The 27,960-nt window shown below is 43.3% G+C and overlaps 1 protein-coding gene across 1 annotated transcript in view; it reads right to left on the bottom strand.

The window, feature by feature from the left end:
- Window positions 1-18,748: 18,748 nt before the first annotated feature.
- LOC137629469 (heme transporter hrg1-A-like) overlaps window positions 18,749-27,960 on the bottom strand; it is a 44,660-nt gene continuing 35,448 nt past the window's right edge. Inside the window, exons 3-4 of the mRNA XM_068360784.1 lie at window positions 23,323-23,496; window positions 18,749-22,076 (exon numbers count right to left, since the gene is read on the bottom strand). Of these exons, the coding sequence (XP_068216885.1) occupies window positions 21,928-22,076; window positions 23,323-23,496 (323 nt within the window). The 3' untranslated portion in view covers window positions 18,749-21,927. The remainder of the gene's footprint in view (window positions 22,077-23,322; window positions 23,497-27,960) is intronic.

The following is a 27,960-nucleotide window of genomic DNA, read 5'->3' as shown; positions in this document are numbered from 1 at the left end:
AAAGGCCAGTCTCTAAAGGACATCATGAGCTACTTTTAAAACCTTTAATAAGTAAAACTCGACTCATACAAAGTTTGTTCAAGATAATTTTAGAAAGAACAAAATAAATGACATACAATAGTGAAAATGTGACAAAAATAAATTCGATAAAACATAAATTAGAATTTGATTTTTCAATGAAATGTCAAAAAAAAAAGAAAAAAAAGGGAAATCTTAAAATCCGGTAAAATATCTCGCAGTTTTCTGACCTAAATATAAATTATTTACTATTACCATCATGTCATACTTTATATATATATATATATATATATATATATATATATATATATATATATATATATATAATATGCATGTGTGTGAAAAAAAGGAATAACAGATGGGTCCCAAGAATTTGCAAACGAAGCAGGGGATAGAAGAGAAGACGATGGCTTGACGAGCTAAGAAAATTATAGACTGGCATAGAAAACCCCTAAAAGGACAGATTGAAAGGACATGTCTGAGACCTTTGTCCTGCAGTGAATTAGCAATGGCTGATGATTACATATATATATATATATATATATATATATATATATATATATATATATATATATATATATATATATATATATATATATATATATGTATATATATGATTCTCTTTTTCTTTCTCTTTTTTAATTAGTAGAAACATCTTTTTTATTGTATTCTTCTGCATAAAATGAATTAAAGAAAAAATGTCCTTTACCAACATTAGCTTATATCAATACGAGATACATTTTGGTCATTTTGACTTTTGTCTTTTATAATTCTTTATAACCTTATAGATAAACATTAAGATCATGTGGCAAAACATGAGACACCTCAAAACACCCATGAAATTTTGTGGGCGTGGGGGGTGTGGGTGAGATGGGTGGTCTACATAGATCTTTGATGATAAGTGACCTTCCGTCCCATTCCAAGATATCCCGCCAGGATAATTTCCTTCCAAGAGATACAGAAAGGACGTATATAAGCTGGCCCGACTTCTTGGAGCATTATAACGTCCAGGGCTCCACTACCAGTAACAGCAGCAAGAACAAGTAACAGCAGCAAGGACAAGCAACAGCAACAGCAAGGACAAGTAATAGTAGCAAGGACAAGCAACAGAAGCAAGGACAAGTAACAACAACAAGAAGAACAAGTAATAGCAGCAAGAACAAGTAACTGCAGCAAGTACAAGTAACAGCAGCAAGGACAAGCAACAGCAACAGCAAGGACAAGTAAAAACATGTTATTTTTATAATAAAATAAATTTTTGAATATACTTACCCGGTGATTATATAAGCTGCAGCTCTGCTGCTCGACAGAAAACTCTACGTTCAAAATCCGCCAGCAATCGCCATGCAGGTAGGGGGTGTACATCAACAGCGCCATCTGTCGGGCAGGTACTCAGTACTCAATGTAAACACAGAACTCAATTTTCTCCTCGGTCCACTGGGCCTCTATTGGGGAGGAAGGGAGGGTCCTTTAATATATAATCACCGGGTAAGTATATTCAAAAATTTATTTTATTATAAAAATAACATTTTTCAATATTAAACTTAGCCGGTGATTATATAAGCTGAATCACACCCAGGGGGGTGGGTAGAGACCAGCAATAATTGTTTACATTATTATGAGCTAAGGATTTTTTATTTCATTTTAGCAGTTATTCAAAATAACAAACATAAAATAAATAAGTACCTGGTAAGGAAGTCGACTTGAACAATTACTCTGCCTTTTTAAGTACGTCTTCCTTACGGAGCCTCGCGATCCTCTTAGGATGCTGAGCGACCCCTAGGAGCTGAAGTATCAAGGGTTGCAACCCATACTACAGGACCTCATCAAAACCTCTAATCTAGGCGCTTCTCAAGAAAAGAATTTGACCACCCGCCAAATCAACCAGGATGCGAAAGGCTTCTTAGCCTTCCGGACAACCCAAAAACAACAATAAAAAACATTTCAAGAGAAAGATTAAAAAGGTTATGGAATTAGGGGAATGTAGTGGTTGAGCCCTCACCCACTACTGCACTCGCTGCTACGAATGGTCCCAGGGTGTAGCAGTTCTCGTAAAGAGACTGGACATCTTTAAGATAAAAAGACGCGAACACTGATTTGCTTCTCCAATAGGTTGCGTCCATTATACTCTGCAGAGATCTATTTTGTTTAAAGGCTACTGAAGTTGCGACAGCTCTAACTTCATGTGTCCTTACCCTCAGCAAAGCTTGGTCTTCCTCACTCAGATGGGAATGAGCTTCTCGTATCAACAATCTGATATAATAAGATAAGGCATTCTTTGACATGGGCAAAGAAGGTTTCTTAATAGAACACCATAAAGCTTCTGACTGTCCTCGTAAAGGTTTAGTTCGTTTTAAATAGAACTTAAGAGCTCTAACAGGGCATAAGACTCTTTCTAGTTCATTTCCAACCATATTTGAAAGGCTTGGAATATCGAACGATTTCGGCCAAGGACGAGAAGGTAGCTCGTTTTTGGCTAGAAAACCAAGCTGTAAAGAACATGTAGCCGTTTCAGATGAAAATCCGATGTTCCTGCTGAAGGCGTGAATCTCACTGACTCTTTAAGCTGTGGCCAAGCAAACCAGGAAAAGTGTCTTTAAAGTGAGATCTTTAAAGGAGGCTGATTGTAGCGGCTCGAACCTTTCTGACATAAGGAATCTTAGTACCACGTCTAAATTCCAACCAGGTGTAGCCAAACGACGCTCCTTCGTGGTCTCAAAAGACTTAAGGAGGTCCTGTAGATCTTTGTTGTTGGAAAGATCTAAGCCTCTGTGACGGAAGACTGATGCCAACATGCTTCTGTAACCTTTGATCGTGGGAGCTGAAAGAGATCTTTCTTTCCTCAGATATAATAGGAAGTCAGCTATTTGGGTTACAGAGGTACTGGTCGAGGATACTGATACTGACTTGCACCAGTTTCGAAAGACTTCCCACTTCGACTGGTAGACTCTAAGAGTGGATGTCCTCCTTGCTCTAGCAATCGCCCTGGCTGCCTCCTTCGAAAAGCCTCTAGCTCTAGAGAGTCTTTCGATAGTCTGAAGGCAGTCAGACGAAGAGCGTGGAGGCCTTGGTGTACCTTCTTTACGTGTGGCTGACATAGAAGGTCCACCCTTAGAGGAAGAGTTCTGGGAACGTCCACCAGCCATTGAAGTACCTCGGTGAACCATTCTCTCGCGGGCCAGAGGGGAGCAACTAACGTCAACCTTGTCCCTTCGTGAGAGGCGAACTTCTGCAGTACCTTGTTGACAATCTTGAACGGGGGGAATGCATAAAGGTCTAGATGTGACCAATCCAGTAGAAAGGCATCTATATGAACTGCTGCTGGGTCCGGGATTGGTGAGCAATATACAGTATTGGGAGCCTCTTGGTCATCGAGGTTGCGAAGAGATCTATGGTAGGCTGGCCCCATGTGGCCCACAGTCTCTTGCACACATCCTTGTGTAGGATCCATTCTGTTGGAATGATTTGTCCCTTCCGACTGAGGCAATCTGCCATGACATTCAAGTGGCCTTGGATGAACCTCGTTACTAGTGAAAGGTTTAGATCTTTTGACCAGGTGAGGAGGTCCCTTGCGATCTCGTACAACGTCATAGAATGGGTCCCTCCTTGCTTGGAGATGTACACCAAAGCCGTGGTGTTGTCCGAGTTCACCTCCACCACTTTGCCTTGAAGGAGGGACTTGAAGCTTTTCAAGGCCAGATGAACTGCCAGTAGCTCCTTGCAGTTGATATGTAACGTTCTTTGATGCGAGTTCCAAGTTCCCGAGCATTCCCGACCGTCTAAAGTCGCACCCCAGCCCGTGTCCGATGCGTCCGAGAAGAGAACGTGGTTGGGGGTCTGAACAGCCAGGGGAAGACCCTCTCTGAGGCTGATACTGTCCTTCCACCAAGTCAGGGACGACTTCATCTTCTCGGAAATGGGGATCGAGACCGCTTCTAGCGTCTTGTCCTTTTTCCAGTAAACAGCTAGGTGAAATTGAAGGGGACGGAGGTATAGTCTCCCTAACGAAACAAACTGTTCCAGGGATGATAGCGTCCCTATCAGACTCATCCACTGTCTGACTGAACATCGTTCCCTCTTCAGCATGTTCTGGATGCATACCTGGGCTTGACTTGTTCTGGGGGCCGACGGAAAAGCCTGAAAAGCTTGACTGTGAATCTCCATCCCTAAATACACAATAGTTTGGGATGGGACCAGTTGAGACTTTTCTATATTGACCAGGAGACCCAATTCCTTGATCAGATCTAGAGTCCAAATAGAGGGAGGCTCTGATGTCCGCTAAATGAAGGAATTTGGCTATATTCCTCATCAGCCTCGTAAACACAAGAGGAGCTGTGCTTAGGCCAAAGCACAGGGCTTGAAATTGGTAGACAACCTTTTCGTAAACGAACCTCAGAAAAGGTTGGGAGTCTGGGTGGATGGGGACGTGAAAGTATGCGTCCCTTAGGTCTAAAGAGACCATCCAGTCTTCCTTTCTGACCGCTGCTAGAACAGACTTTGTGGTCTCCATGGCGAACGTCTGCTTTGTGACAAAGACATTCAGCGCACTGACGTCTAGCACCGGCCTCCACCCACCTGTCTTCTTTGCCACTAAGAAGAGACGGTTGTAGAAGCCCGGGGATTGATGGTCCCGGACTTTGACTACCGCTCCCTTTTCTAGTAAGAGAGACACCTCCTGCTTCAAAGCTCGTCTCTTGTGTTCCTCTCTGTACCTGGGAGAGAGATCGATGGGACACGTTGCTAGAGGGGGTTTGCGGACAAACGGGATCTTGTACCCTTCTCTGAGCAGCTTCACAGATTGTGCATCTGCGCCTCTTGCCTCCCAGGTCTGCCAGAAGTTCTTGAGTCTGGCTCCCACTGCTGTCTGAAGAAGGAGGCAGTCAGACTCTGCCTTTAAAGGACTTGGTACCTTTCTTCTTCCCACGTCTCCCTTCGGCACGAGCACCTCCTCTGCTGGAGGCTCTGCCACGAAAGGGCGGAATGAATCTGGACGCTGGTGTGTCCATCCTGGGTCTTGACACGGAAGGCAAAGGGGTGGCTTTGCGGGCAAAGGACGCAACCAGGTCATGGGTGTCCTTCTGAATCAAAGAGGCAGCAATCTCCTTAATTAAGTCCTCTGGAAAAAGGCACTTAGAGAGTGGAGCAAAAAGGAGTTCAGATCTCTGACATGGTGTTACTCCAGCTGACAGGAAAGAGCAAAGGTTCTCCCGTTTCTTGAGGACCCCGGATACGAACGAAGCCGCAAGTTCACTAGATCCGTCTCGTATGGCCTTGTCCATGCAGGACATTATGAGCAAGGAAGATTCCTTGTCAGAAGGGGAGATCTTCCTGCTCAAAGCTCCCAGACACCAGTCCAAAAAGTTAAAGACCTCGAAGGCTCTAAACACTCCTTTCAACAGATGGTCTAAGTCCGTAGGAGACCAGCATATCTTAGAGCGTCTCATGGCTAGCCTGCGGGGAGAGTCTACCAGGCTTGAGAAGTCGCCCTGGGCAGAGGCAGGAACTCCCAAGCCGAGAACTTCTCCCGTGGCATACCAGACGCTCGATCTGGAGGAGAGTCTCGCAGGGGGAAACGAAAACGCTGTCTTCCCTAGGTCCTTTTTGGACTGCATCCAGTCTCCTAAAACCCGTAAAGCTCTCTTGGACGAGCGGGCGAGGACGAGTTTCGTAAAGGCAGGCGCGGATGACTGCGTACCTGAAGCAAACTCTGATGGAGGGGAGCGTGGGGCCGCAGACACAAACTGGTCCGGATACGTCTCTTTGAATAGAGCAAGAACTTTCCTAAAGTCCAAAGAGGGTTGCGTGGTCTTGGGTTCGTCAAGGTCCGTATGTGGGTCATCAATGTGGGCCGCGTCGTCATCATCAGAGAGTCCATCATCTGAGAACTGAGGAGGAAGCGGCAAAGGAGTAGGAATCGGCTGGTCAGCTGAATCCGGCAGCACGGGTGCACGTGTGACTGAACCGGACGCAACGTCATGGAACTGTTGCCCAGTCTGTGAACTGGCAACAACCATAGCAGCGCGGGGACGCATAGCGTCTACTCCAGACTGTGTAGTCTGATGTGGGCGAGCAGAGGTAACCACAATGGGTTGCGGAGGTTGACGCACCGCGTCAAAACAAAACAACTTAGACTGTTGTTGTACCTCGCGAACGTCAACGGAAGGTTCCGTGCGTCGCTGAACGTCAACATGCGGCTGGCAGCGCATGGGTGGCGGGACTCTCTTAGCTGGAGTGCGGTCGAAGGTTGCCTCAGCGTCCACAGGATGCACAACCGTGGGTGGTTGTAGGCTAGAGGTTGGTGCAGCGTCAATCTTCTCCGCACGAAAGTCCTGCATCAATGACGTTAACTGAGCCTGCATGGTCTGCAGCAAAGACCACTTAGGGTCTACAGGAGCAGGTGCGGCAACAGACGGTGTGACTGCCTGATGCGGTACCGCTTTGCCTCTCTTAGGAGGTGAGCAGTCGTCGGAAGACTGCAGCGAGTCCGAACTGACCCAGTGGCTACAACTGGGCCGTTGGACTTGAGCGGAAGGGACCGACTTGCGCTTAAGAGGCCGCGAGACCTTGGTCCATGGTTTCTTACGAGAAACCTCTTCCGCAGACGAGGAATAAATGGGCTCACTCGTCTTAGTGTGGGTGGGGCGATCTTGGGTAGATACGCCCGAAACCACGGAGGGAACGTCTGTTCGCTGATTAAAGCCTCTCGAACCCTTTGGTCGTACGACATTGCTTCTCCCCTGGGCTTGGGAGCTTGCAAGAGGTCCCGGACTGGGAGGACGACAGGCACGAACAGACGAACCCTCAAGCGCAACACTATCCACAACACTATCACTCACTTTATCACCCACTGCACTCTTACACTTCAGCTCCTTGACGTCTGCCATGAGCTGGTTGCGGTTACTAGCCAAGGACTCGACTCTCTCACCAAGAGCTTGGATGGCACGCATCATATCTGCCATCGAAGGTTGTTGAGTGCTAGAAGGGGGATCAGGAGCAACCACTACAGGGGAAGGAATAGGTTGTGGGGCATGAGGAGAGGAAAATTCAACGGAGCGAGACGAACTTCTCCTGACTCTATCTCTCTCTAGCCTACGTGTATATTTAAGGAATTCGATGAAATCGAATTCCGAAAGCCCAACGCATTCCTCAAATCGATCTTCCAATTGGCAGGTTTTATCCCGACAATTGGAACAAACGGTGTGAGGATCGATAGAGGCCTTCGGAAGACGCCTTGAACAGTCCCTAGCATTACACTTCCTGAATTTAGGGACTTGAGAAGGGTCAGCCATTTTGAATTAGTCAAGTGGGGAATTCAAAAACTATCCAAAGTCATCAACAAAAAATCCGATATCAACAAAAGAATGCAAGGATGTATTGAAGATAAAGCCTGCAAAGCGAAAGCTCAAAACCAGAAATGTGTACTTCACCAAAAAGATGTGAAAACCAATCCAGTTAGCAACAGCGAATTAGTAGGTCTTGCCGGTAGCACGACAGAGAAAATTGAGTTCTGTGTTTACATTGAGTACTGAGTACCTGCCCGACAGATGGCGCTGTTGATGTACACCCCCTACCTGCATGGCGATCGCTGGCGGATTTTGAACGTAGAGTTTTCTGTCGAGCAGCAGAGCTGCAGCTTATATAATCACCGGCTAAGTTTAATATTGAAAAAACAAGGACAAGCAACAGAAGCATGTACAAGTAAAAACAGCAAGGACAAGCAACAGAAGCAAATACAAGTAACTGCAGCAAGAACAAGTAACAGGAGTAAGGACAAGTAACAGCAGCAAGGACAAGTAACAGCAGCAATGACAAGTAACAACTGCAAGGACAAGTACCAGCAGCAAGAATAAGTAAAAACAGTAAGGACACGTAACAGCAATAGGAAGAACAAGTAACAGCAGCAAGAACAAGCAACAGCAGCAAAAACAAGTAACAGAAGCAAGAACAAGTAACAGTAGCCAGGACAATTAACAGCAGCAAGAACAAGTAGCAGCAACAAGGACAAGTAACAGCAGCAATGAAAAGTAACAGCAACAGCAAAGAATAGGTAACAACAGCAAGAATATGTAACAGCAGCAAGGATAGGTAACAGCAACAAGAACAAACGACAGCAGCAAGGACAAGTAACAGCAACAGCAAGAACAAGTAACAGCAGCAAGGAAAAGTAACAGCAACAGCAAGAATAAGTAACAGCAGCAAGGACAAGTAACAGCAGCAAGGACAAGTAACAGCAGTTAGGACAAGTAACAGAAGTAAGAACAAGTAAAAACAGCAAGGGCATGCAACAGGAGCAAGGGCAAGTAACAGAAGCAAGAACAAGTGGCAGCAGCAAATACAAGTAACAGCAGCAAGTACAAGTAACAGAAGCAAGAATAAGTGGCAGCAGCCAGGACAATTAATAGCAAAAAGTAACATCAAATACAAGTAACAGCAACAGCAAGGACAAGTAACACCAACAGCAAGAACAAGTAACAGCAGCAAGGACAAGTAACAGCAGGAAGAACAAATAACAGCTGCAAGGACAAGTAACAGCAACAACAAGAACAATTAACAGCAGCAAGGACAAGTAACAGCAACAGTAAGAACAAGTAACAGCAGTAAGAACAAATAACAGAAGCAAGGTCACGTAACAGCAACAAGGAAAAGCAACAGCAAGAACAAGTGACAGCAGTAAGACAAATAACAGAAGCAAGGACAGGTAACAGCAGCAAGGACAAGCAACAGCAATAACAAGTAACAGCAACAACAGGACAAGTAATAGCAGCTGTAACCTTAGTTGGAAAAGCAAGATGCTATAAGCCCAGGGGCTCCAACTTGGAAATATATATATATATATATGTATATATATATATATATATATATATATATATATATATATATATATATATATATATATATATATATATATATATATATATATATAACCAGGCTATACGGCCCACGCTAGGGCGGCTAGATATTCTATTAATGTTCAGTCTCCAATTCCTCATCTCTTCTTTTCCTGGCAGTATAAAAATTCAGTAACGCTTATCTCAAAAACTGCTCGAGTTTCAGTTGAGTTAAAATTCTTTTCATGATCACTTCAAAATAAAAAAACTTGAGGTTATCTGAGGTGATAAATTCCTTTGATAATCTAGGTACTTCTGCCTTAAATTGGCCTTATCTCACCTTAAAATAATGACCTCATGCTCGAAGAGCATTCTTTGTAATGCGTACCTCTTTTTAACTGGATTGATTTACAAATAATTCCCATTTACAGTATAACAAAGTCCAAATCAATTCCTTTTGACCACCAGGATATGTTCCGTATCTTTCACTTACAGTGTCTTGGCTACACTTAGGATAAGGCCACACTGGATGCAGAAAGTATGGAGGTTACAAGCAAGAGGTTTATGGCAATCTGAATCATAATGTATTCTGCCATACCGGATGAGAAGGAAGGCCTGACCATCTGCAGTTATCACTGATCAATGTGCCACGTTTTGAAATGTCACAGTGGTTCCACACATTTTCACCAAAGACCAAACAATTCTGTCTTGGGTTAGAGTTCTCTTGCTTGAGGGTACACTCAGGCACAGTATTCTATCTTATTTCACTTCCTCTTGTTTTGATAAAGTTTTTTATAGTTTATACAGGAGATATTTATTTCAATGTTACTCTTCTTGAAATATGTTATTTTCATTAGTAAAATAAATTTTTGAATATACTTACCCGATGATCATGTAGCTGTCAACTCCGTTGCCCGACAGAAATCTACGGACGGGATACGCCAGCGATCGCTATACAAGAGGGGGGTGTACTCACCAGCGCCATCTGTGGTCAGGTACTCCAGTACTTCTTGTCAACACCACCTCAATTTTTTCCTCGGTCCACTGGTTCTCTATGGGGAGGATGGGTGGGTCAATTAAATCATGATCATCGGGTAAGTATATTCAAAAATTTATTTTACTAATGAAAATAACATTTTTCAATATTAATCTTACCCGATGATCATGTAGCTGATTCACACCCAGGGGGGTGGGTGAAAACCAGTATACATGTTAATCAAGAAGCTAAGTATCCCGTATTTCATTTTTATCAGTTATTCAAAATAACAAATAAAATTATAAGTACCTGGTAAGGAAGTCGACTTGAACCATTACTCTGCCTTTAATAAGTACGTCTTCCTTACTGAGCGCAGCGGTCCTCTTAGGAGGCTGAACAACTCTTAGGTGCTGAAGTATAAAGGGCTGCAACCCATACTAAAGGACCTCATCACAACCTCTAACCTAGGCGCTTCTCAAGAAAGAATTGACCACCCGCCAAATCAACTAGGATGCGGAAGGCTTCTTAGCCCACCGTACAACCCAAAACAACAATAAAAGCATTCAAGAGAAAGGTTAAAAAGGTTATGGGATTATGGGAATGTAGTGGCTGAGCCCTCACCTACTACTGCACTCGCTGCTACGAATGGTCCCAGGGTGTAGCAGTTCTCGTAAAGAGACTGGACATCTTTGAGATAGAATGATGCAAACACTGACTTGCTCCTCCAATAGGTTGCATCCATAATACTCTGCAGAGAACGGTTCTGTTTGAAGGCCACTGAAGTAGCCACAGCTCTCACTTCATGTGTCCTTACCTTCAGCAAAGCAAGGTCTTCTTCCTTCATATGAGAATGAGCTTCTCTAATCAGAAGCCTTATGTAGTAAGAAACTGCGTTCTTAGACATAGGCAGCGAAGGTTTCTTAATAGCACACCATAAGGCCTCTGATTGTCCTCGCAAGGGTTTTGACCTTTTAAGATAGTACTTAAGAGCTCTGACAGGGCAAAGTACTCTCTCCCGTTCGTTACCCACCATGTTGGAAAGGCTAGGTATTTCGAACGATTTAGGCCAAGGACGTGAAGGAAGCTCATTTTTTGCCAAAAAACCGAGCTGTAAGGAACATGTAGCCGTTTCAGATGTGAAACCTATGTTCCTGCTGAAGGCGTGAACCTCACTTACTCTTTTGGCTGTTGCAAGGCAGACGAGGAAAAGAGTTTTGAGAGTGAGGTCTTTGAAAGAGGCTGACTGGAGAGGTTCAAATCTAGATGACATAAGGAACCTTAGGACTACGTCTAGGTTCCAGCCTGGAGTGGACAACCGACGTTCTTTAGAGGTCTCAAAAGACCTAAGGATGTCCTGCAGATCTTTGTTGGAGGAAAGATCCAAGCCTCTGTGGCGGAAAACCGCTGCCAACATACTTCTGTACCCCTTGATCGTAGGAGCTGATAGAGATCTAACATTCCTAAGATGTACAGTAACAGGAAGTCAGCAACTTGGGTTACAGTGGTACTGGTAGAGGAAACTGCATTGGTTCTGGACCAGCTTCGGAAGACTTCCCACTTAGATTGATAGACTCTGCGAGTGGATATCCTCCTTGCTCTGGCAATCGCTCTGGCTGCCTCCTTCGAAAAGCCTCTAGCTCTAGAGAGTCTTTCGATAGTCTGAAGGCAGTCAGACGAAGAGCGTGGAGGCTTGGGTGTACCTTCTTTACGTGAGGTTGACGCAGAAGGTCCAGTCTTAGAGGGAGAGTCCTGGGAACGTCGACCAGCCATTGCAGTACCTCTGTGAACCATTCTCTTGCAGGCCAAAGGGGAGCAACCAACGTCAGCCGTGTCCCTTCGTGAGAGACGAACTTCTGAAGAACCCTGTTGATGATCTTGAACGGCGGGAATGCATACAGGTCGAGGTGGGACCAATCCAGCAGAAAAGCATCCACGTGAACTGCTGCCGGGTCTGGAATCGGGGAACAGTACAATGGGAGCCTCTTGGTCATCGAGGTAGCGAACAGATCTATAGTTGGCTGACCCCACAGGGCCCAAAGTCTGTTGCACACGTTCTTGTGAAGGGTCCACTCTGTGGGGATGACTTGACCCTTCCTGCTGAGGCGATCTGCCGAGACATTCATATCGCCCTGAATGAACCTCGTTACCAGCGTGAGTTTTCGACTTTTTGACCAAATGAGGAGGTCCCTTGCGATCTCGAACAGCTTCCTCGAATGAGTCCCTCCCTGCTTGGAGATGTACGCCAAGGCTGTGGTGTTGTCGGAGTTCACCTCCACCACCTTGTTTAGCAGGAGGGACTTGAAGTTCATTAAGGCCAGATGAACTGCCAACAACTCCTTGCAATTGATGTGAAGCGTTTCCTGTTCCTGGTTCCATGTCCCCGAGCATTCCTGTCCGTCCAATGTCGCGCCCCAGCCCGAGTCTGATGCGTCCGAGTAGAGATGAAGGTCGGGGGTCTGAACAGCTAATGAGAGACCCTCCTTGAGAAGAATGCTGTTCTTCCACCACGTTAGAGTAGCCCTCATCTCTTTGGAAACAGGAATAGAGACCGTCTCGAGCGTCATATCCTTGTTCCAGTGAGCTGCTAGATGGTACTGAAGGGGGCGGAGGTGGAGTCTCCCTAACTCGATGAACAGGGCTAGCGATGAAAGAGTCCCTGTTAGACTCATCCACTGCCTCACCGAGCATCGGTTCTTCTTCAGCATGCTCAGGATGCACTCTAGGGCTTGGTTGATTCTTGGGGCCGACGGAAAAGCCCGAAAAGCTCGACTCTGAATCTCCATTCCCAGGTAAACGATGGTTTGGGAAGGAACGAGCTGGGACTTCTCTAAATTGACCAAGAGACCCAGTTCCTTGGTCAAATCCAAAGTCTATCTGAGACTCTCCAGACAGCGACGACTTGTGGGGGCTCTTAAAAGCCAGTCGTCTAAATAAAGGGAGGCTCTGATGTCTGCCAAGTGAAGGAATTTCGCAATATTCCTCATCAGTCGCGTAAACACAAGAGGTGCCGTGCTTAGGCCAAAGCACAGGGCTTGGAACTGGTACACAACCTCTCCAAAGACGAATCTCAGAAAAGGTTGGGAGTCTGGATGGATGGGAACGTGAAAGTAGGCGTCTTTCAGATCCAACGAGACCATCCAGTCCTCCTGCCTGACCGCTGCTAGGACCGACTTCGTCGTCTCCATTGTGAACGTCTGCTTGGTGACATAAGCATTGAGCGCACTGACGTCCAGCACCGGTCTCCAACCTCCTGTCTTCTTGGCCACCAGGAAGAGACGGTTGTAAAAGCCCGGGGATTGATGGTCCCGGACTATCACCACTGCCTCCTTCTGTAACAGGAGCGACACCTCTTGATGTAACGCTAGCCTCTTGTCCTTCTCCTTGTAGTTGGGAGAGAGGTTGATGGGAGATGTGGTCAGAGGGGGATTGCGGCAGAACGGAATTCTGTAACCCTCCCTTAGCCACTTGACAGACTGAGCGTCTGCACCTCTTCTTTCCCAGGCTTGCCAGAAGGTCTTGAGTCTGGCTCCTACAGCTGTCTGGAGAGGAGGGAAGTCAAAGCTTGCTTTTCGTGGACTTGGCACCTTTCTTGGACTTGCCCCGGTGACTGTCTGCACGGGAACTTCCTCTACTGGGGGCTCTGCCACGAAAGGGCGGAATGAATCTGGTAGCAGGTGTATCAGCCACAGGGGTGCGGTAAGATCTCGGCACGGAAGGTACGGTCTTAGCCTTACGTGCTGAAGAGGCCATGAGGTCATGCGTATCTTTCTGGATAAGAGCCGCAGCCATCTCCTTGATTAGCTCCTCCGGAAACAGGAACTTGGAGAGAGGAGCAAACAGCAACTGTGACCTCTGGCAAGGGGTGATGCCAGTCGATAAGTAGGAGCATAGATGTTCCCTTTTCTTGAGGACTCCTGAGACAAAAATAGAGGCAAGTTCGCCAGAACCATCGCGAATTGCTCTGTCCATACAGGACATGATCAGCATGGCCGAGTCTTTGTCAGAAGGGGAAGTCTTCCTGCTTAAAGCCCCCAGGCACCAATCGAGGAAATTAAAAATTTCGAAGGCGCGAAAGACTCCCTTCAACAAGTGGTCCAGATCAGAAAAAGTCCAGCAGACCTTCGAGCGTCTCATAGCCGACCTACGGGGAGAGTCAACCAAACTTGAGAAGTCGGCCTGGGCAGAGGCAGGGACCCCCAAGCCAGGTTCCTCTCCCGTGGCATACCAGACGCCCGACTTAGAAGCCAGCTTAGGAGGAGGAAACACAAAAGATGTCCTTCCCAGTTGCTGCCTGGACTGCAACCAATCCCCTAAAACCCTCAAAGCTCTCTTTGATGATCTGGCGAGGACAAGCTTGGTGTAGGCAGACGTAATAGGCTGCATGCCTAGAGAAAACTCGGATGGAGGAGAACGAGGGGTTGCAGAAACGAAGTGTTCAGGGTATAACTCTCTGAACAGAGCCAGGACCTTACGAAAGTCTAAGGAAGGCGGCGAAGACTTGTGTTCCTCCACATCAGAAGAAGGATCATCCAGGTGAGCAGCTTCATCCTCAGAAACCTCATCGCCTGAGAGTTGAGAAGCGAGAGGTAACGGTATAGCGGCATGCTGAATGGCTGAATCCTGTAGAACGGGTGCATGCGCACTTGCGGATCCATCATCATGCCTCTGCTGAAGAGGCTGAGGGCTGGCAATGACAAAGTCATGAGGCTGGGGTGAAGGAGGTTCTGCGGTGGTCTGAGGAGCAAGCGTGGTCAGAAGCGAATGCTGTAAGGCATGAGGTTCATGCTGCATGGTATGCGGCTTATGTTGAATGGGAAGAGGCTCATGCTGCGAAGAATGCGGCTGCTGCATGCGTTGAGGAGGCTGCCTCATAGCATGAGGTTCCTGCCTCAAGGGTTGCGCCTGCCTCAAGGGTTGAGGAGGTTGCTGCGCAGAGAGAGGCTCTTGCCTCAAGGGTTGAGGCGGTTGCCGCATAGCATGAGGTTGCTGCCTCATGGGTAGAGGAGGTTGCCGCAACGCATGAGGCTCCTGCCTCATGGGTAGAGGAGGTTGCCGCATAGCAAGAGGCTCCTGCCTCAAGGGTTGAGGAGGTTGCCGCATAGCAAGAGGCTCCTGCCTCAAGGAAAGAGGAGGTTGCTGCATAGCGCTGGTACCTGGCAACTCCCAATGCGGCAGCTCACGCATGGAAGCAGGAGGAGCCTCAACATCATACGTCTGGCAGGGTGGACTGCGCAGAGGTGGAGGAGCTCTCGCAGGAGGAGGTGTGCTAACCTTCTCTGCCTGAAACTCCTGCATCAAAACCGCAAGCTGAGACTGCATAGTCTGCAGCATAGACCACTTGGGATCAACAGAAGTTGGAGCAGAGGCCTGTTGAGGCACCGCTTTACCTCTCTTAGGAGGTGTGCAGTCATCAGATGACTGCGGCGAGTCCGAACTGGCCCAGTGGCTACACCTGGGCCGTTGGACTCGCTCGGACGGGACCTTACGTTTAAGAGGTCGTGAGACCTGGGTCCAGCGTTTCCTCCTGGAAACTTCTTCCGCAGACGAGGAATTTAAGGGCTCAATCGTCTGGGAGTGGAAGTGACGATCTCTATCAGATACGCCCGCAACCACTGAGGATACAACTGTGCGCCGATCAAGGCCTGCCGAACCCTTTTGCCCTTCGACGTTGCTTCTCCCCTGGGCTTGGGAGCTTGCAAGAGGTCCCGGACTGGGAGGACGACTGGCACGCACAGAAGTATCCTCATGCGCAACACTGACACTGACACTAGGCACACCACTGGCACTAACACTTCCCACTGCACTTTTCACTTTAAGTTCCTTGACATCTGCCAAGAGAAGATTGTGGTCACTCACTAAAGACTCCACCTTATCACCAAGAGCCTGAATGGCACGTAACATATCCGACATATCAGGCTGAGCACTCGTAGTAGGTTCGGGGGTCACCACTACAGGGGAAGGAAAAGGTTGAGGATCATGGGGGGAGGAATAAACCAAAGAGCGAGAAGAACTCCTCCTAACTCTCTCCCTCTCTAACCTAGTCGTATACTTGAGGAATTCATTAAAATCGAATTCCGAAAGCCCAGCACATTCCCCACATCGATCTTCCAACTGACAGGATTTTCCCCTACAGTCGGAACAAACGGTGTGAGGATCAACAGAGGCCTTCGGAAGACGCCTATTACAAGTCCTAACACTACATCGCCTAATTTTAGGAGCTTGAGAGTGGTCGGACATCTTGAATTTAGAGAACAGTCAAGGGGGAATTCCAAAGTAAAGCAAAGATCGTTAACCAATAAATCAATTTAATTCCAAAAGCTATCTAAGCTAAGGGAAAAGCTTCCTGTACAGCGAAGGCTAAATTTTAGAGCAAATACTTCACCAAAACCGTGAACAAAGACTCCAAAATCAACAGCGTATCCATGTAGGTCTTGCCGGCGGCACGACAGAGGAAAAATTGAGGTGGTGTTGACAAGAAGTACTGGAGTACCTGACCACAGATGGCGCTGGTGAGTACACCCCCCTCTTGTATAGCGATCGCTGGCGTATCCCGTCCGTAGATTTCTGTCGGGCAACGGAGTTGACAGCTACATGATCATCGGGTAAGATTAATATTGAAAAATTTTATTTTTCCTTAAGTTTCCTTTCCGCACTGGGCTATTTTCCCTGTTGGAGCCCCTTGGCTTGTAGCATCCTGCTTTTCCAAACAGGGTTGTAGCCTAGCAAGTAATAATAATAATAATAATAATAATAATAATAATAATAATAATAATAATAATAATAATAAGGGTATATTTGTACAGAAAGAAAGTTTCTTCTGTACTGTGATGTGTAGCAGGGTGGCATTTCTGGCGTGGCCCTGTGTAGCTTCGTCGCTGCTCTGCCACTCAAGTCGTGCCTGTGCCTCGATGCTTCTTGCTTCCGGCATGGTCTTACCCTTAGGTTTTAGATGAGAATGATATCACAGTGCATTATATACGCCATACTACAAGCAATAGCATTTTCAATGGAACATGAATCGAGGAATAAGAAAAAATTGAAATAAAAATAATTTATTTGTTACTCAATTAATAACAAGTACAGCAACATATAGTATTTATTTACAACATATCTACGTGATTTTGAATGAATAGGCTTAAAAAATATGGGATAGATTCTTGAGTAGCAGTGTTTTTTTTATGTGCAAGTAATGAAAACACTACTGTTTGCAGGTTTAATATAATTTGCAATGGCATAAGAGGAGTATTCAATATGAGTGGCACAATACACATCACAGGCGAATATTGGAGTTGAAATATTATTTTCACAAATCTAAAGTATAATTAACTATAAATTTTCACCTACAACAGGTATAATTTCAAGTGAAAACCATTACCTGAGAGAGAGAGAGAGAGAGAGAGAGAGAGAGAGAGAGAGAGAGAGAGAGAGAGAGAGAGAGAGAGAGTGAGAGAGAGAGAGTGAGAGAGAGAGAGAGAGTGAGAGATAATATCCAAGGCAGAAGTTTTAATAGCTTGAAGTCAGGTTGACATCGATATGTTAGAGAGAGAGAGAGAGAGAGAGAGAGAGAGAGAGAGAGAGAGAGAGAGAGAGAGAGAGAGAGAGAGAGGTTTGAGCAATTATAATGAAAAGATCCTGCCATCAAAATACTAACCAATAAATGCATAACATAACAAAGACAAAACACAACATTGCCAATGTCATGAAATTTCAGTACTGCCTCCAACCAACATTATAGTGTTACCATGAAAATAATAATTAATTCCTTAACATTAACCATATATTTGCTTCATTAACTTGAAGGGCAGCTCTCCCTCCAACAATCCCCCCACCAAAAACAAAATTAATGAGTGGTAGAGTCCAAAATTAGATGAATCTCCTGCCATCATTTTCTTCCATTGTTTTCCATTACCATACATCCAGTATTATGTCATTTTAACTTATATATTTGGCTTTTACATGCATTGTTCTAAATTTCAGTATAATTATGCTAGCCTTCTTTCGACCATACACTACCTTTCATTCTGTCTTTGTAAACTCTGATTTATCAAATATGCAATATTATTACTCAGTACTACTTCAATTCACGAATAACAATTCACTTTACATTTGAAATTCAACATTTCTTACTTTTGAAATTCTTTTAAATCTAAAATCATAAAAGGGAATATAAGCCAATAGTTGGGGATAGAACGTATAAGGTTGCATACAATACGTTTAAGTCACCTCTTGACTTAACCTACGGTATAAATTTTGATATAAGACATCCTTCATATGTAACATGACTTAAATTTGATCTAAGATTCAATAGGAATGATTGCTGATAAATTCTCACTGAATGTGGTAATCTCTATATATTTACCTCTTTTCCTTTAACTTTCCCTCTGGCTCTTCTTTTGTGCTTTGTCTAACTTCTCTCTCATAATTCCAAGATCCCATTGTCAAGACTTTGAGGGAGAAGATATCCTATCTTTCTCCAGCCTCTGTTACATCTAATCCAGCTCCATCATTTGGTAAAAGCTGAACATGACATTCCACATTATAACTAACACGCAATATCTGGCCTATTTCCATATCTAAAGGCCGCTTTACACAGGGATAGTTTACTGGCGTCAGCAAATTATCCTGTGCAAAGGCAAAGTGTCCTCGTGCAAACGCTTACTATCCTGGAAAGTTTACTTGCCGCTAGTGAACTATCCTCGTGGAAACCAGCCTTAAAACAACTGTACTTGATAGCTGGTCCTTCCTGCCAGTTTCCACACATCTTATCAAAAATCCTCCATTGCTTATAGCATTTAGCCTAAACTAGAATAAAAGGTTTCTTAATACAGCCACCTCAGACACCTTCTTCCCAAGTCAGGGATCAAAAGTTTCCATTCACTACTATTCTCGTAAGTAAACTCACAGAAAATTCTGCGAAATCAAGAGGAAATAAGAATGAATGATAAAAGAGTGAATGGGGGAAAATATTGAAAAAATATCAGGACTTTAGGAATATTTTTACAATTATAACGAATGAAATGCAATGAAGAATAAAATAATAAATAAATTCCCCTTTTTCTCTTTCTCATTTTTATAATATTTGTCTTTTTTCCCCATTATTTGAAAGCAGTTTTTATTCTTGCTGAAATACCTCCACCACTACTAGTGAGAGAATATTGCTACCTTTATTGCTTGGGAAGTGCAAAGTTTTAATAAACTGCAACAGAAAATTTATGATTCAACTGCAAACTTATAGTGTCATTGCATAAATTCAATTTTGTATATTGACTCCATAAAGTAAATATTGAATGAACATTATACAATGTTTTAAAGGTTTTAAAGGTCACTCGTGAATGGCAGAGGTAAGGGACAGTGACAATGCCATAAAGACTGACCATATATAAATATGATCAGTGGATAAGACCCACCTCCACCCAAGCTAGGATCAGGGAGGGCCAGGCAATGGATGCTGATATTTCCCCTAAACACCCAAGAAACTACAGGAAACTATTGAGCTTAAGCTCGTCTTGAACCCCAGTCCAGCAGATTGCCAAGCAAGGACGTTTCCAATAAGCTACCTAAGCAACGAATTGTTTATGAGATAGACAGAAACTCGGGTATGTTTTATGAGTTGCCTTAATAGCCTGAGAGGACTTGCAATCATCATCAAATCACTAAAGTGGGTGTTCAAACCCTTACTCTTGTTCCTATATCAATCTCACATCCATCAGTTTTGTTTAGGACCAACTGAATAGCTTAATGGGTTTGACAAACAGATGATTGAGACCCACTAAGAAAAGCTTACATCCTCAAGCTGATGCTAAAATACACAATTCAGGGGCATTTTTTCCTCTTACTAAGATCATTCTAACAGGATTAGACCACTCTTATTGCCTTCCTACTCAAGCAGATATCTGACTTTAAGTAGAGGAAATGAACCTTTAAAACCTACGATAATTGTGTTTCACAGAACACAAACATTTGCCTATATCTGGCCACCTTCCCCTAGAGTAATATAAACAGATACAATAATATTATTGTAAGATTATCTACCTTAGTATAACATGAACATACAGACATTTCTAGTCCCATGAGGTTTAACCTGAAGGATTTGTTCTTTAATTGATGGTAAAAAGTGGAGCGAGGCAAAGAAGTTTGATAGCTAAGTATGAAGTGACCAACGCGAATAGATGAAAAATATAAGGCATGAAGTAAAGCAGCAATGGTAGATGGGACCTTGCATATCCTGATTACAGTATACCCCACATTGCTACACTATAGGCTATTATCGATAATAAGGACGAGACTGAAGACCCCATGTCACACGAACAAGAGAAGAGGGATTTAACCTAATGAGATGGCAAAAGTTTGTATTATAAAAAAGATATTAATTTCTAAATTCTAACACAACTACTGCATAAAATTCATTATATATTGTACGGTACAGTATAAGACTATATACATTAATTGGTAGCACCACTTTTTAATCTCCTAATTTATTTGCATTATAAATTTTGATTTGCTTCTAAGATAGCAGCTTATGACCAAGGCCAAACTGTTTTAAGAGTAAAAAAGGCCAAACTTTTAAGAGTAAAAAAGGCCAAACTATTTTAAGAGTAAAAAAACGAGTTAGATTCCATATGACAAAGTGTGTTTCAGTGATGACTCAAATATGCTACAATTATTACTGTTATTATACAACAGTTTAGACAGAACAGGTCACATTCCTCGACTTTTGTAAGGCTAGACCGTAGTACCTGATCTTTTATCTGTTTAAAATGGATATTAGAGAATGTAAAATGAAAGAAGTTATGTATCTAGGGATATACAGGCAGCAATTGAATCTAAGGTACAAATATGACCGTAGAAAAAAAGTTCAGCACTTTATATTACTGTAATGCAATTCCCCTGTGTAGTTTAAGCAGATCATTCAATCCTATTATTATTATTACTTGCTAAGCTACAACCCTAGTTGGAAAAGCAGGATGCTATAAGCCCAAGAGCTCCAATAGGGAAAATAGCTCAGTGAGGAAAGGAAATAAGAAAATAAACTACAAGAGAAATAATGAGACAATAAAAAATATCAAGAACAGTAACATTTAAATAGATATTCCATTTATAGACTATAAAAACTTAAAAAAAGCCAGAGGAAGAGAAATAAGATAGAAAAATGTGCCCAAGTGTACCCTCAAACAAGAGAAATTTTACATGGCTAACCTTAAAATAATTTTGTTTGAAAAGGAGGCTGAAATTAGTTTTTTATAGTTTATATAAGAAATATGTGTTGTTGATGTTGCTGTATTTGAGATGTTTTATTTTGGTTTTTCATTACTCCTCATATTGTTTATTTATTTCCTAGTTTCCTTTCCTCACAGGGCTATTTCTCCCTGTTGCAGCCCTTAGGCTTATATCATCTTGCTTTTCCAACTAGGGTTGTAGCTTAGCTAGTAATAATAATAAATGAGACAAAACATTGGGAAGAAGGAATAGACAGAATGTAACCTGACATTATATATGTATACCATTAATATGCTTGCATAATTACAAAGGAGCCTCTAGTAAATGGTGACAAAAATATAATGAATCTTTGCATAATAATGAACAAAAAAAAAAATTTCTCTTGTAAAGGTATAAAATACCTACTGAGAATCAAGAGATTTTTACGAACTCACGCCCATATCAAACGATACCATTAAAATTACTGTTTACTTAATTAACTCATAGAATTGCTTAGTGGTAGCTCAACTACAGTAGATTACATGTAAAATAATTATTGGTAAATTCTGTATAACTCATTCATTCAGCTTATAATGTAACTCTTACACTTATCAAAGCCAAGTTGAATATAAAGTGAAATGTACTGTAAATTCAGACGAAAAGTGTAATCTACTTTCATAATCTTTTGATAAGTAAAAAAGATTATGACTTTCCATAAATGGATATGTTACTATCAGAATAATCACAACACTACATAATTATTGGAGTGAGAAAGCTTTGTGTCAAGAGTCGCTAGCATCTGTTATCCACGTGAAATACCTTATTACTCGTACCTATAAGTAATAAGTGTATATTTATTGAAGGGATTTCATTGCCGTGACCCTAATGAAGATGAATTAAAGTTAATAATTATGACAGAAGTGGGTGGTATTCTTCCAAGAGTCGTTTACGGTAGATGTGGGAGAAGGCGAAGAGGGACGCCCCCCACTTCAGGGTCAATGCCGCCCAAATTAGCATGAAGTAATGGTTTGTTCCAATGTTTTTGATGGAAGGCATTTCTGGAAATACATACCAAAAGAATTACTGTATAATCTACTCTTCATGCTCACTATTCTTATGACTTAAAAACATGTTTATTACTTAACAATTAGTTATTAACTTACCTTCGGAGCTGTAGCAGTTTTTCTTCCAATATAATATGATGTCACTCGTACTGTAGAGTACGGTGACGTACAGCAAACTTTACAAATAACATGATGTCACTTGTATTGTAGAGTACGGTGACGTACAGCAAACTTTACAAATAACATGATGTCACTCGTATTGTAGAGTACGGTGACGTACAGCAAACTTTAAATACGTTCAATAACTTCTTCCGAGAAGAGTTTTAAAGCCAAATAAAAATCTTACTCTTCATTTCTTAAAACCAATCAGATTGTACAAACTAAAGTTATGCACTCTATCTGCCTTTGCCTTTATTAAAACAGATTTGCATTCAAGCATTAGCAACAATTCTGCCCAAACATCACCATTTACCACATCTACCAATATGAACTTCAAATATATAGAACAGTGTACTGTATTTTCAAAGTCTTAGTAAGTAAAGTACACTGTAGGACATCGAAAAATAGGGGAAAATCATGACATTTCAAAATGTCCCATCAACATTGCAAGTCATACTCTAAAGGTTGACTTGATTTCCATCATTCCATATAATCTCAAGTTCCTCAGTTTTATCCCAAATGGTCAAGTACTCATTACAGAATAGCCAAAATATAGAAATAAACAACTAAATATGAAACATTTTAGGAATGAAATATGAACAAGTTTTAAATCACCCATAAATTACTGTGTCAATTCTTATACCTAAGTAAGCCAAACGGCACCAAGATCTAAATGACCAAATGGTGCTGGTTTATTATGCGATCTCAAAGTCGTGCTTTTGCTTTGGTATGCGATCTCACTTCACTTCACGGCGAAGCAAGAACCATTAGATTTTCTAAAAAAATATATATCGGGAATAATTATTTAAGATATAATAATCAATCACTGATGTTAGAGTGCACAGCTCAACATTACCGCTAGCCAGTACACACCGAGCTTGATTTTTTTTTTTTCGCAAAGCAAGAACCATTAGGTCTTCTATTATTCTTGTTTTTTTACCTATCAAAAATATCGAGATCACATACCAAAACAAGAGAATAATTTCTGAGATCACACCATAAATGGGATCGCATACCAAAACAGCATTGACCAAATTTGTACGGTAGTTTGAACGCATGCTTAAAAACGAAGATGTGTTACCTTCGTGATGAGAAACAGCAATGCTAAGATATGCAGCGACACCTCCCAAGCCCGCAAGCATTCCAAGGAATCCCAGGAGACGAATCTGGACGAGGTTTTCTGCCGTATACCAGGATTCTAAAGTATGCTTCTTGTATAGAATGTGAATCAACAGAGTAGTTGCGGCAAATGTTCCTGTAATGAAAGAAACTCGCATTATTTCACGATGTTTTTGTGGACTCAAGATTTATTTAATATAAATGGATTGAAAGATTTACGGACTAAATCCTTAAAAGGTTATTTAGTGCCATTTCGTCTTCAAATAATTAACAATCAAAACGATAGTTTCACGCTGATTATAAAGACTATCTAAAATGCCTGGAGTAAAACTATTGTGTAAAAGATCCTCATAACGATAAAAAATTAGAAGAATATATACAAATTCAGGATAAATTTAGAAGAAAATATATGAATTCAGGATAAACTCAGAAAAAAATACAAAAATTAAGGATAAATTTAGAAGAAAATATATGAAATCAGGATAAATTTTTAAAAAAATAAATGAATTCAGGATAAATTCAGAAGAAAATAAATGAATTCAGGATAAATTTAGAAGAAAATATATGAATTCAGGATAAATTTCTAAGAAAATAAAGGAATTCAGGATAAATTCAGAAGAAAATATATGAATTCAGGATAAATTTAGAAGAAAATATATAAATTCAGGATAAATTTCAAAGAAAATACATGACTTCAGGATAAATTTCGGAAAAAAATATGACAAATTCGTAGATAATTTGAATTTTTCCTAACCATACAAACCTTAGCTATTTAATTAAGGCATTACTTTCGGGGTAGCTGAAACGACGAGCCATTAGATTTTTAACGAGGGTTTACTACCCTCTCGCTAGTTAGCGAGATGGTAGGGAGGGGTAGCTAGCTACCCCTTCCCCCTCACACACCGGTGAATAGCTCACTTTGCTTAGAGGTAGGACTTCCCGGGGTACAGGGCTGGCGGGCAAGTTTGATTAAATAGCTAAGGTTTGTATGGTTAGGAAAAATACAAATTATCTACGAATTTGTCATTTGTTCCGTAACCGAAATACAAATCACGCTATTTAATTAGGGTGACTTAACCCTTAGGTAGGGTGGTAAGCCCCAGCCGTACTGGCTTTGGCTTTTGCCTGGGGACTCAGTATCTGAGTGTGTAAAACTCAAGATAAGGGGTCCCTGCACCTCGCAAGTGCCTTGCTCTGCAAGGACCGCAGCCTACATAAGCTAGTGTGTGAAGGAGTGAAGTGTGACTCGTCCTAGGAAGTTGACCTGGAGTCCTTTAGATGGAAATCTAGGTTAGGACGATCCCAATACCACTTCGTAAGCGTATGGGGACGTGACAGTATTAACTTAATACTAGCGAGAGGGTAGTAAACCCTCGTTAAAAATCTAATGGCTCGTCGTTTCAGCTACGCCGAAAGTAATACCCTAACTAAATAGCGTGGTTTGTATTTCGGTTACGGAACAAACAAAAATTAAGGATAAATCTAGAAGAAAATATATGAAATCAGGATAAATTTAGAAGAAAATATATGAAATCAGGATAAATTTATAAGAAAATAAATGAATTCAGGATAATTTCAGAAAAAAATATATGAATTCATAGAGAAAGATGAAAAAAAAAAAAAACACAAGAGACTTAAGGGTCACTGCTTGATTGAGCCATCTTGTTAAAATTTGTAATACACAGAATATTCCTATAAAAAAATCCTTTTGACTACAATTGAGGTTCTAAAATGGACCCTGGGAGCATGTCTGAACAAATTTGAATGTAAGGTACACTACGTGAGGATGGTTTAGCATTGAATTAACACACTTTTAGGCATGCATAAATAAATAAATATAGATAGATAGACTCATGGAACTTTAATAAGATATGACAAATTCGTAGATAATTTGTATTTTTCCTAACTATACAAACCTTAGCTATTTAATAGGGTATTACTTTCGGCGTAGCTGAAATGACGAGCCATTTATTTTTAACGAGGGTTTACAACCCACACCGCTAGTTAACGGGGGTAGGGGAGGGAGCTACCCCCTCCTCTCACACACCTGTGCTTGAGCTCACTTTGCTTGGAGGTACGACTTCAAGGGGGATAGGGCTGGCGGGCAAGTTTGGTTAAATAGCTAAGGTTTGTATAGTTAGGAAAAATACAAATTATCTACGAATTTGTCATTTGTTCCGTAACTGGAATACAACCACGCTATTTAATAGGGGTGACTCACCCATTAGGAAGGGTGGACATCCTAGCCAGTCTGGACTTTGGCTTTGCCTGGGGGCTCCCTATTTGAGTGTGTTAGCACTCAAGAAATAAGGAGTCCCTACACCTCGCTAAAACCTTGTTATGCAGGATCTGCGGCCTACGCAAGCTGTGTGTGAAGGTATGAAGAAGTGTGACTCGTCCTAGAAAGTTCTTTAGATGGAAACTTGTAGACTAAGACTTTCCCAATACCACCTCGTCAGGGTATGGGGACGTAACAGTATTAATATTAATACTAGGAACACAAAGGAGCATGGTTTACCTGCAGTGGTTTGAGGTCAGCTGTGCAGAAAACCCAGGATGCTGCTTTCCTCAAGAGAGGGGATGATGAAGAAAAGAATAAGGGCCAGTCAAACCTTTTCATTCATGCACACTAAAACCGCGTAACAATGCCCTCAACCTTCTGCTACTTGTCCAATAAGGAGCTTAAGGTTTTAAACCAGCTGTTGTGCAGCCACCACAGGACCGATAGAGAAAGTATCGAGTCTCCTGTGGGTCACCGTCTTGCAGGTAATGGGATGTGAACGTGGTTTGCCGTTTCCATCGTTCACATACCAGCTTGAAGAACCTGCGTCACTGAAAATTTTCTTTTGAAGGCCAGGGACGTAGCTAAGCCCCTGACATCATGTGCTCTGGGGCAACATGACGGAGGAGGGTCTGGATTCAGTGCCAGGTCAATGACCCTGAGAATCCATGCAGAGATGGTGTTCTTGGTGACCCTCCTCTTAGTCCTTCCTGGGCTGACAAATAGTGCTGGCACACGAAGACGAGCTGCAGCTGTTATTTTGAGGTAGAGCCTCAAGCTCCTTACTGGGCATAGTAAGAGATGGTCTGGGTCATCTGTTACAGTACGGAGACTAGAAATCCGGAAGGAGTCGAATCGAGGATCCGCTACTCCCGGATTCTGAGTCTTAGAGAATAAACTTAAGGACGAAGCTGAACATTACCTCCCCCCATCCTCTTGAATGTGCGATATCATACGAGAGACCATGAAGTTCGCTGACTCGCTTGGCCGAGGCCAAATCTAGCAGGAACACCGTCTTCCAGGTTAGGTGGCGATCTGAAGCCTGGCGAAATGGTTCATAGGGAGGTCTCTTAAGGAGAACGTGAACAATCCCCGGAGAGGTCTAAGGACGCGGCTGCTACAGACTGCTTCTGGTGAGGAGAGTCCCCATCGGAGGACGGAGGAGGAGAAGACTCGAAAAGGCGCCTCTTGACACCCTTATAGAGAGACGGGAGGCCCTTGCGGCGAAGCGGACGATGAGCCTTACGGCGAAGGCGGCCACGAGGAAGGTCGTCAGGATCATCAGTCCTCCGAAGAGGAGTCTCAATCAGAGTGCTCCCCCGAGAGGGAGTCTTAGCCGCAGAAGATCCCGTAGGACCCCCTTCCCCCTCCGAAGGATGTACAGAAGGGGAAGGAGAGCCTTCAGCAACGTCATCACCATCAGGAGCCGCAGAGGTTTGACCAGACTCGTCGGAAGCCTCTGCCACCACGAGGTCGACGATAGACAGAGGATCTACCTCTGCTATCACCGGCGACTGCTTGACAGCGGCCCCTAACTGAATAAGGTCAAACAGGGCTTCCTTGGAGGGCAGGCCCTTAAGCCCCAAGGAACCCCAAAGCTGAAAAAGATCATCATTATACATAGAATTAACATTATCAATATCTTCCCCCGGAGGAGGAGGGGGAACCGCCCCGCTATGGGAGGCGACGCGCTCTCCCGCACCCCGAGGTCGGGAAACAGAACTAGGGCCTGCGCTCCCACTCGGCGGCCTCTCACTAGGAGCCGAACGAGGGGGAGCTTCGAAGGAGGTTTGGGCGGCGGAAGAAGAGTCCCGAGATCCTTCCTCCTTCAAGGCAACCCTCGAAGGAGAACGGTCTCTCTTGGACTTCTTCTTACGCCGGCGGGCAAACCTCTCCCACTGGGAGGCAGACCACTCCCTACACTCACTACATGTATTTTCACTATCACACCGTCGGCCTCGACACTGCGGGCAAAGGGTGTGAGGATCGGTATCCACCGCAGACATGAAGGTACCGCAAGGGCGGCCGGCAATCCCAGGGCACTTGCACATGATGAACACCAAAGGGCGAGGCCAACTTCAAACACACAAAGCTGAGGAAAAGCAAAGAAAAGATTGAGGCTGTCAAAAACGAGGACGATAGACAGGCACGTCTGCACATTGTCTGAGCCAAAAGTGAAGTGAAGCAAATCACCGGTGTGTGGGGGGGGGGGGAGGGGTAGCAAGCTACCCCTTCCCCTACCCCCGCTAACTAGCGCGGGGGTAGTTTAACCCTCGTTAAAATCTATTGGCTCGTCAATTTCAGCTACGCCAAAAGTAC

The sequence above is a fragment of the Palaemon carinicauda genome, chromosome 2 (genome assembly GCF_036898095.1).
Source record: "Palaemon carinicauda isolate YSFRI2023 chromosome 2, ASM3689809v2, whole genome shotgun sequence".
NCBI lineage: Eukaryota > Metazoa > Arthropoda > Malacostraca > Decapoda > Palaemonidae > Palaemon > Palaemon carinicauda.
The sequence above is the reverse complement of the archived record's forward strand: the minus strand, read 5'-3'. Positions and strand labels throughout refer to the sequence as shown.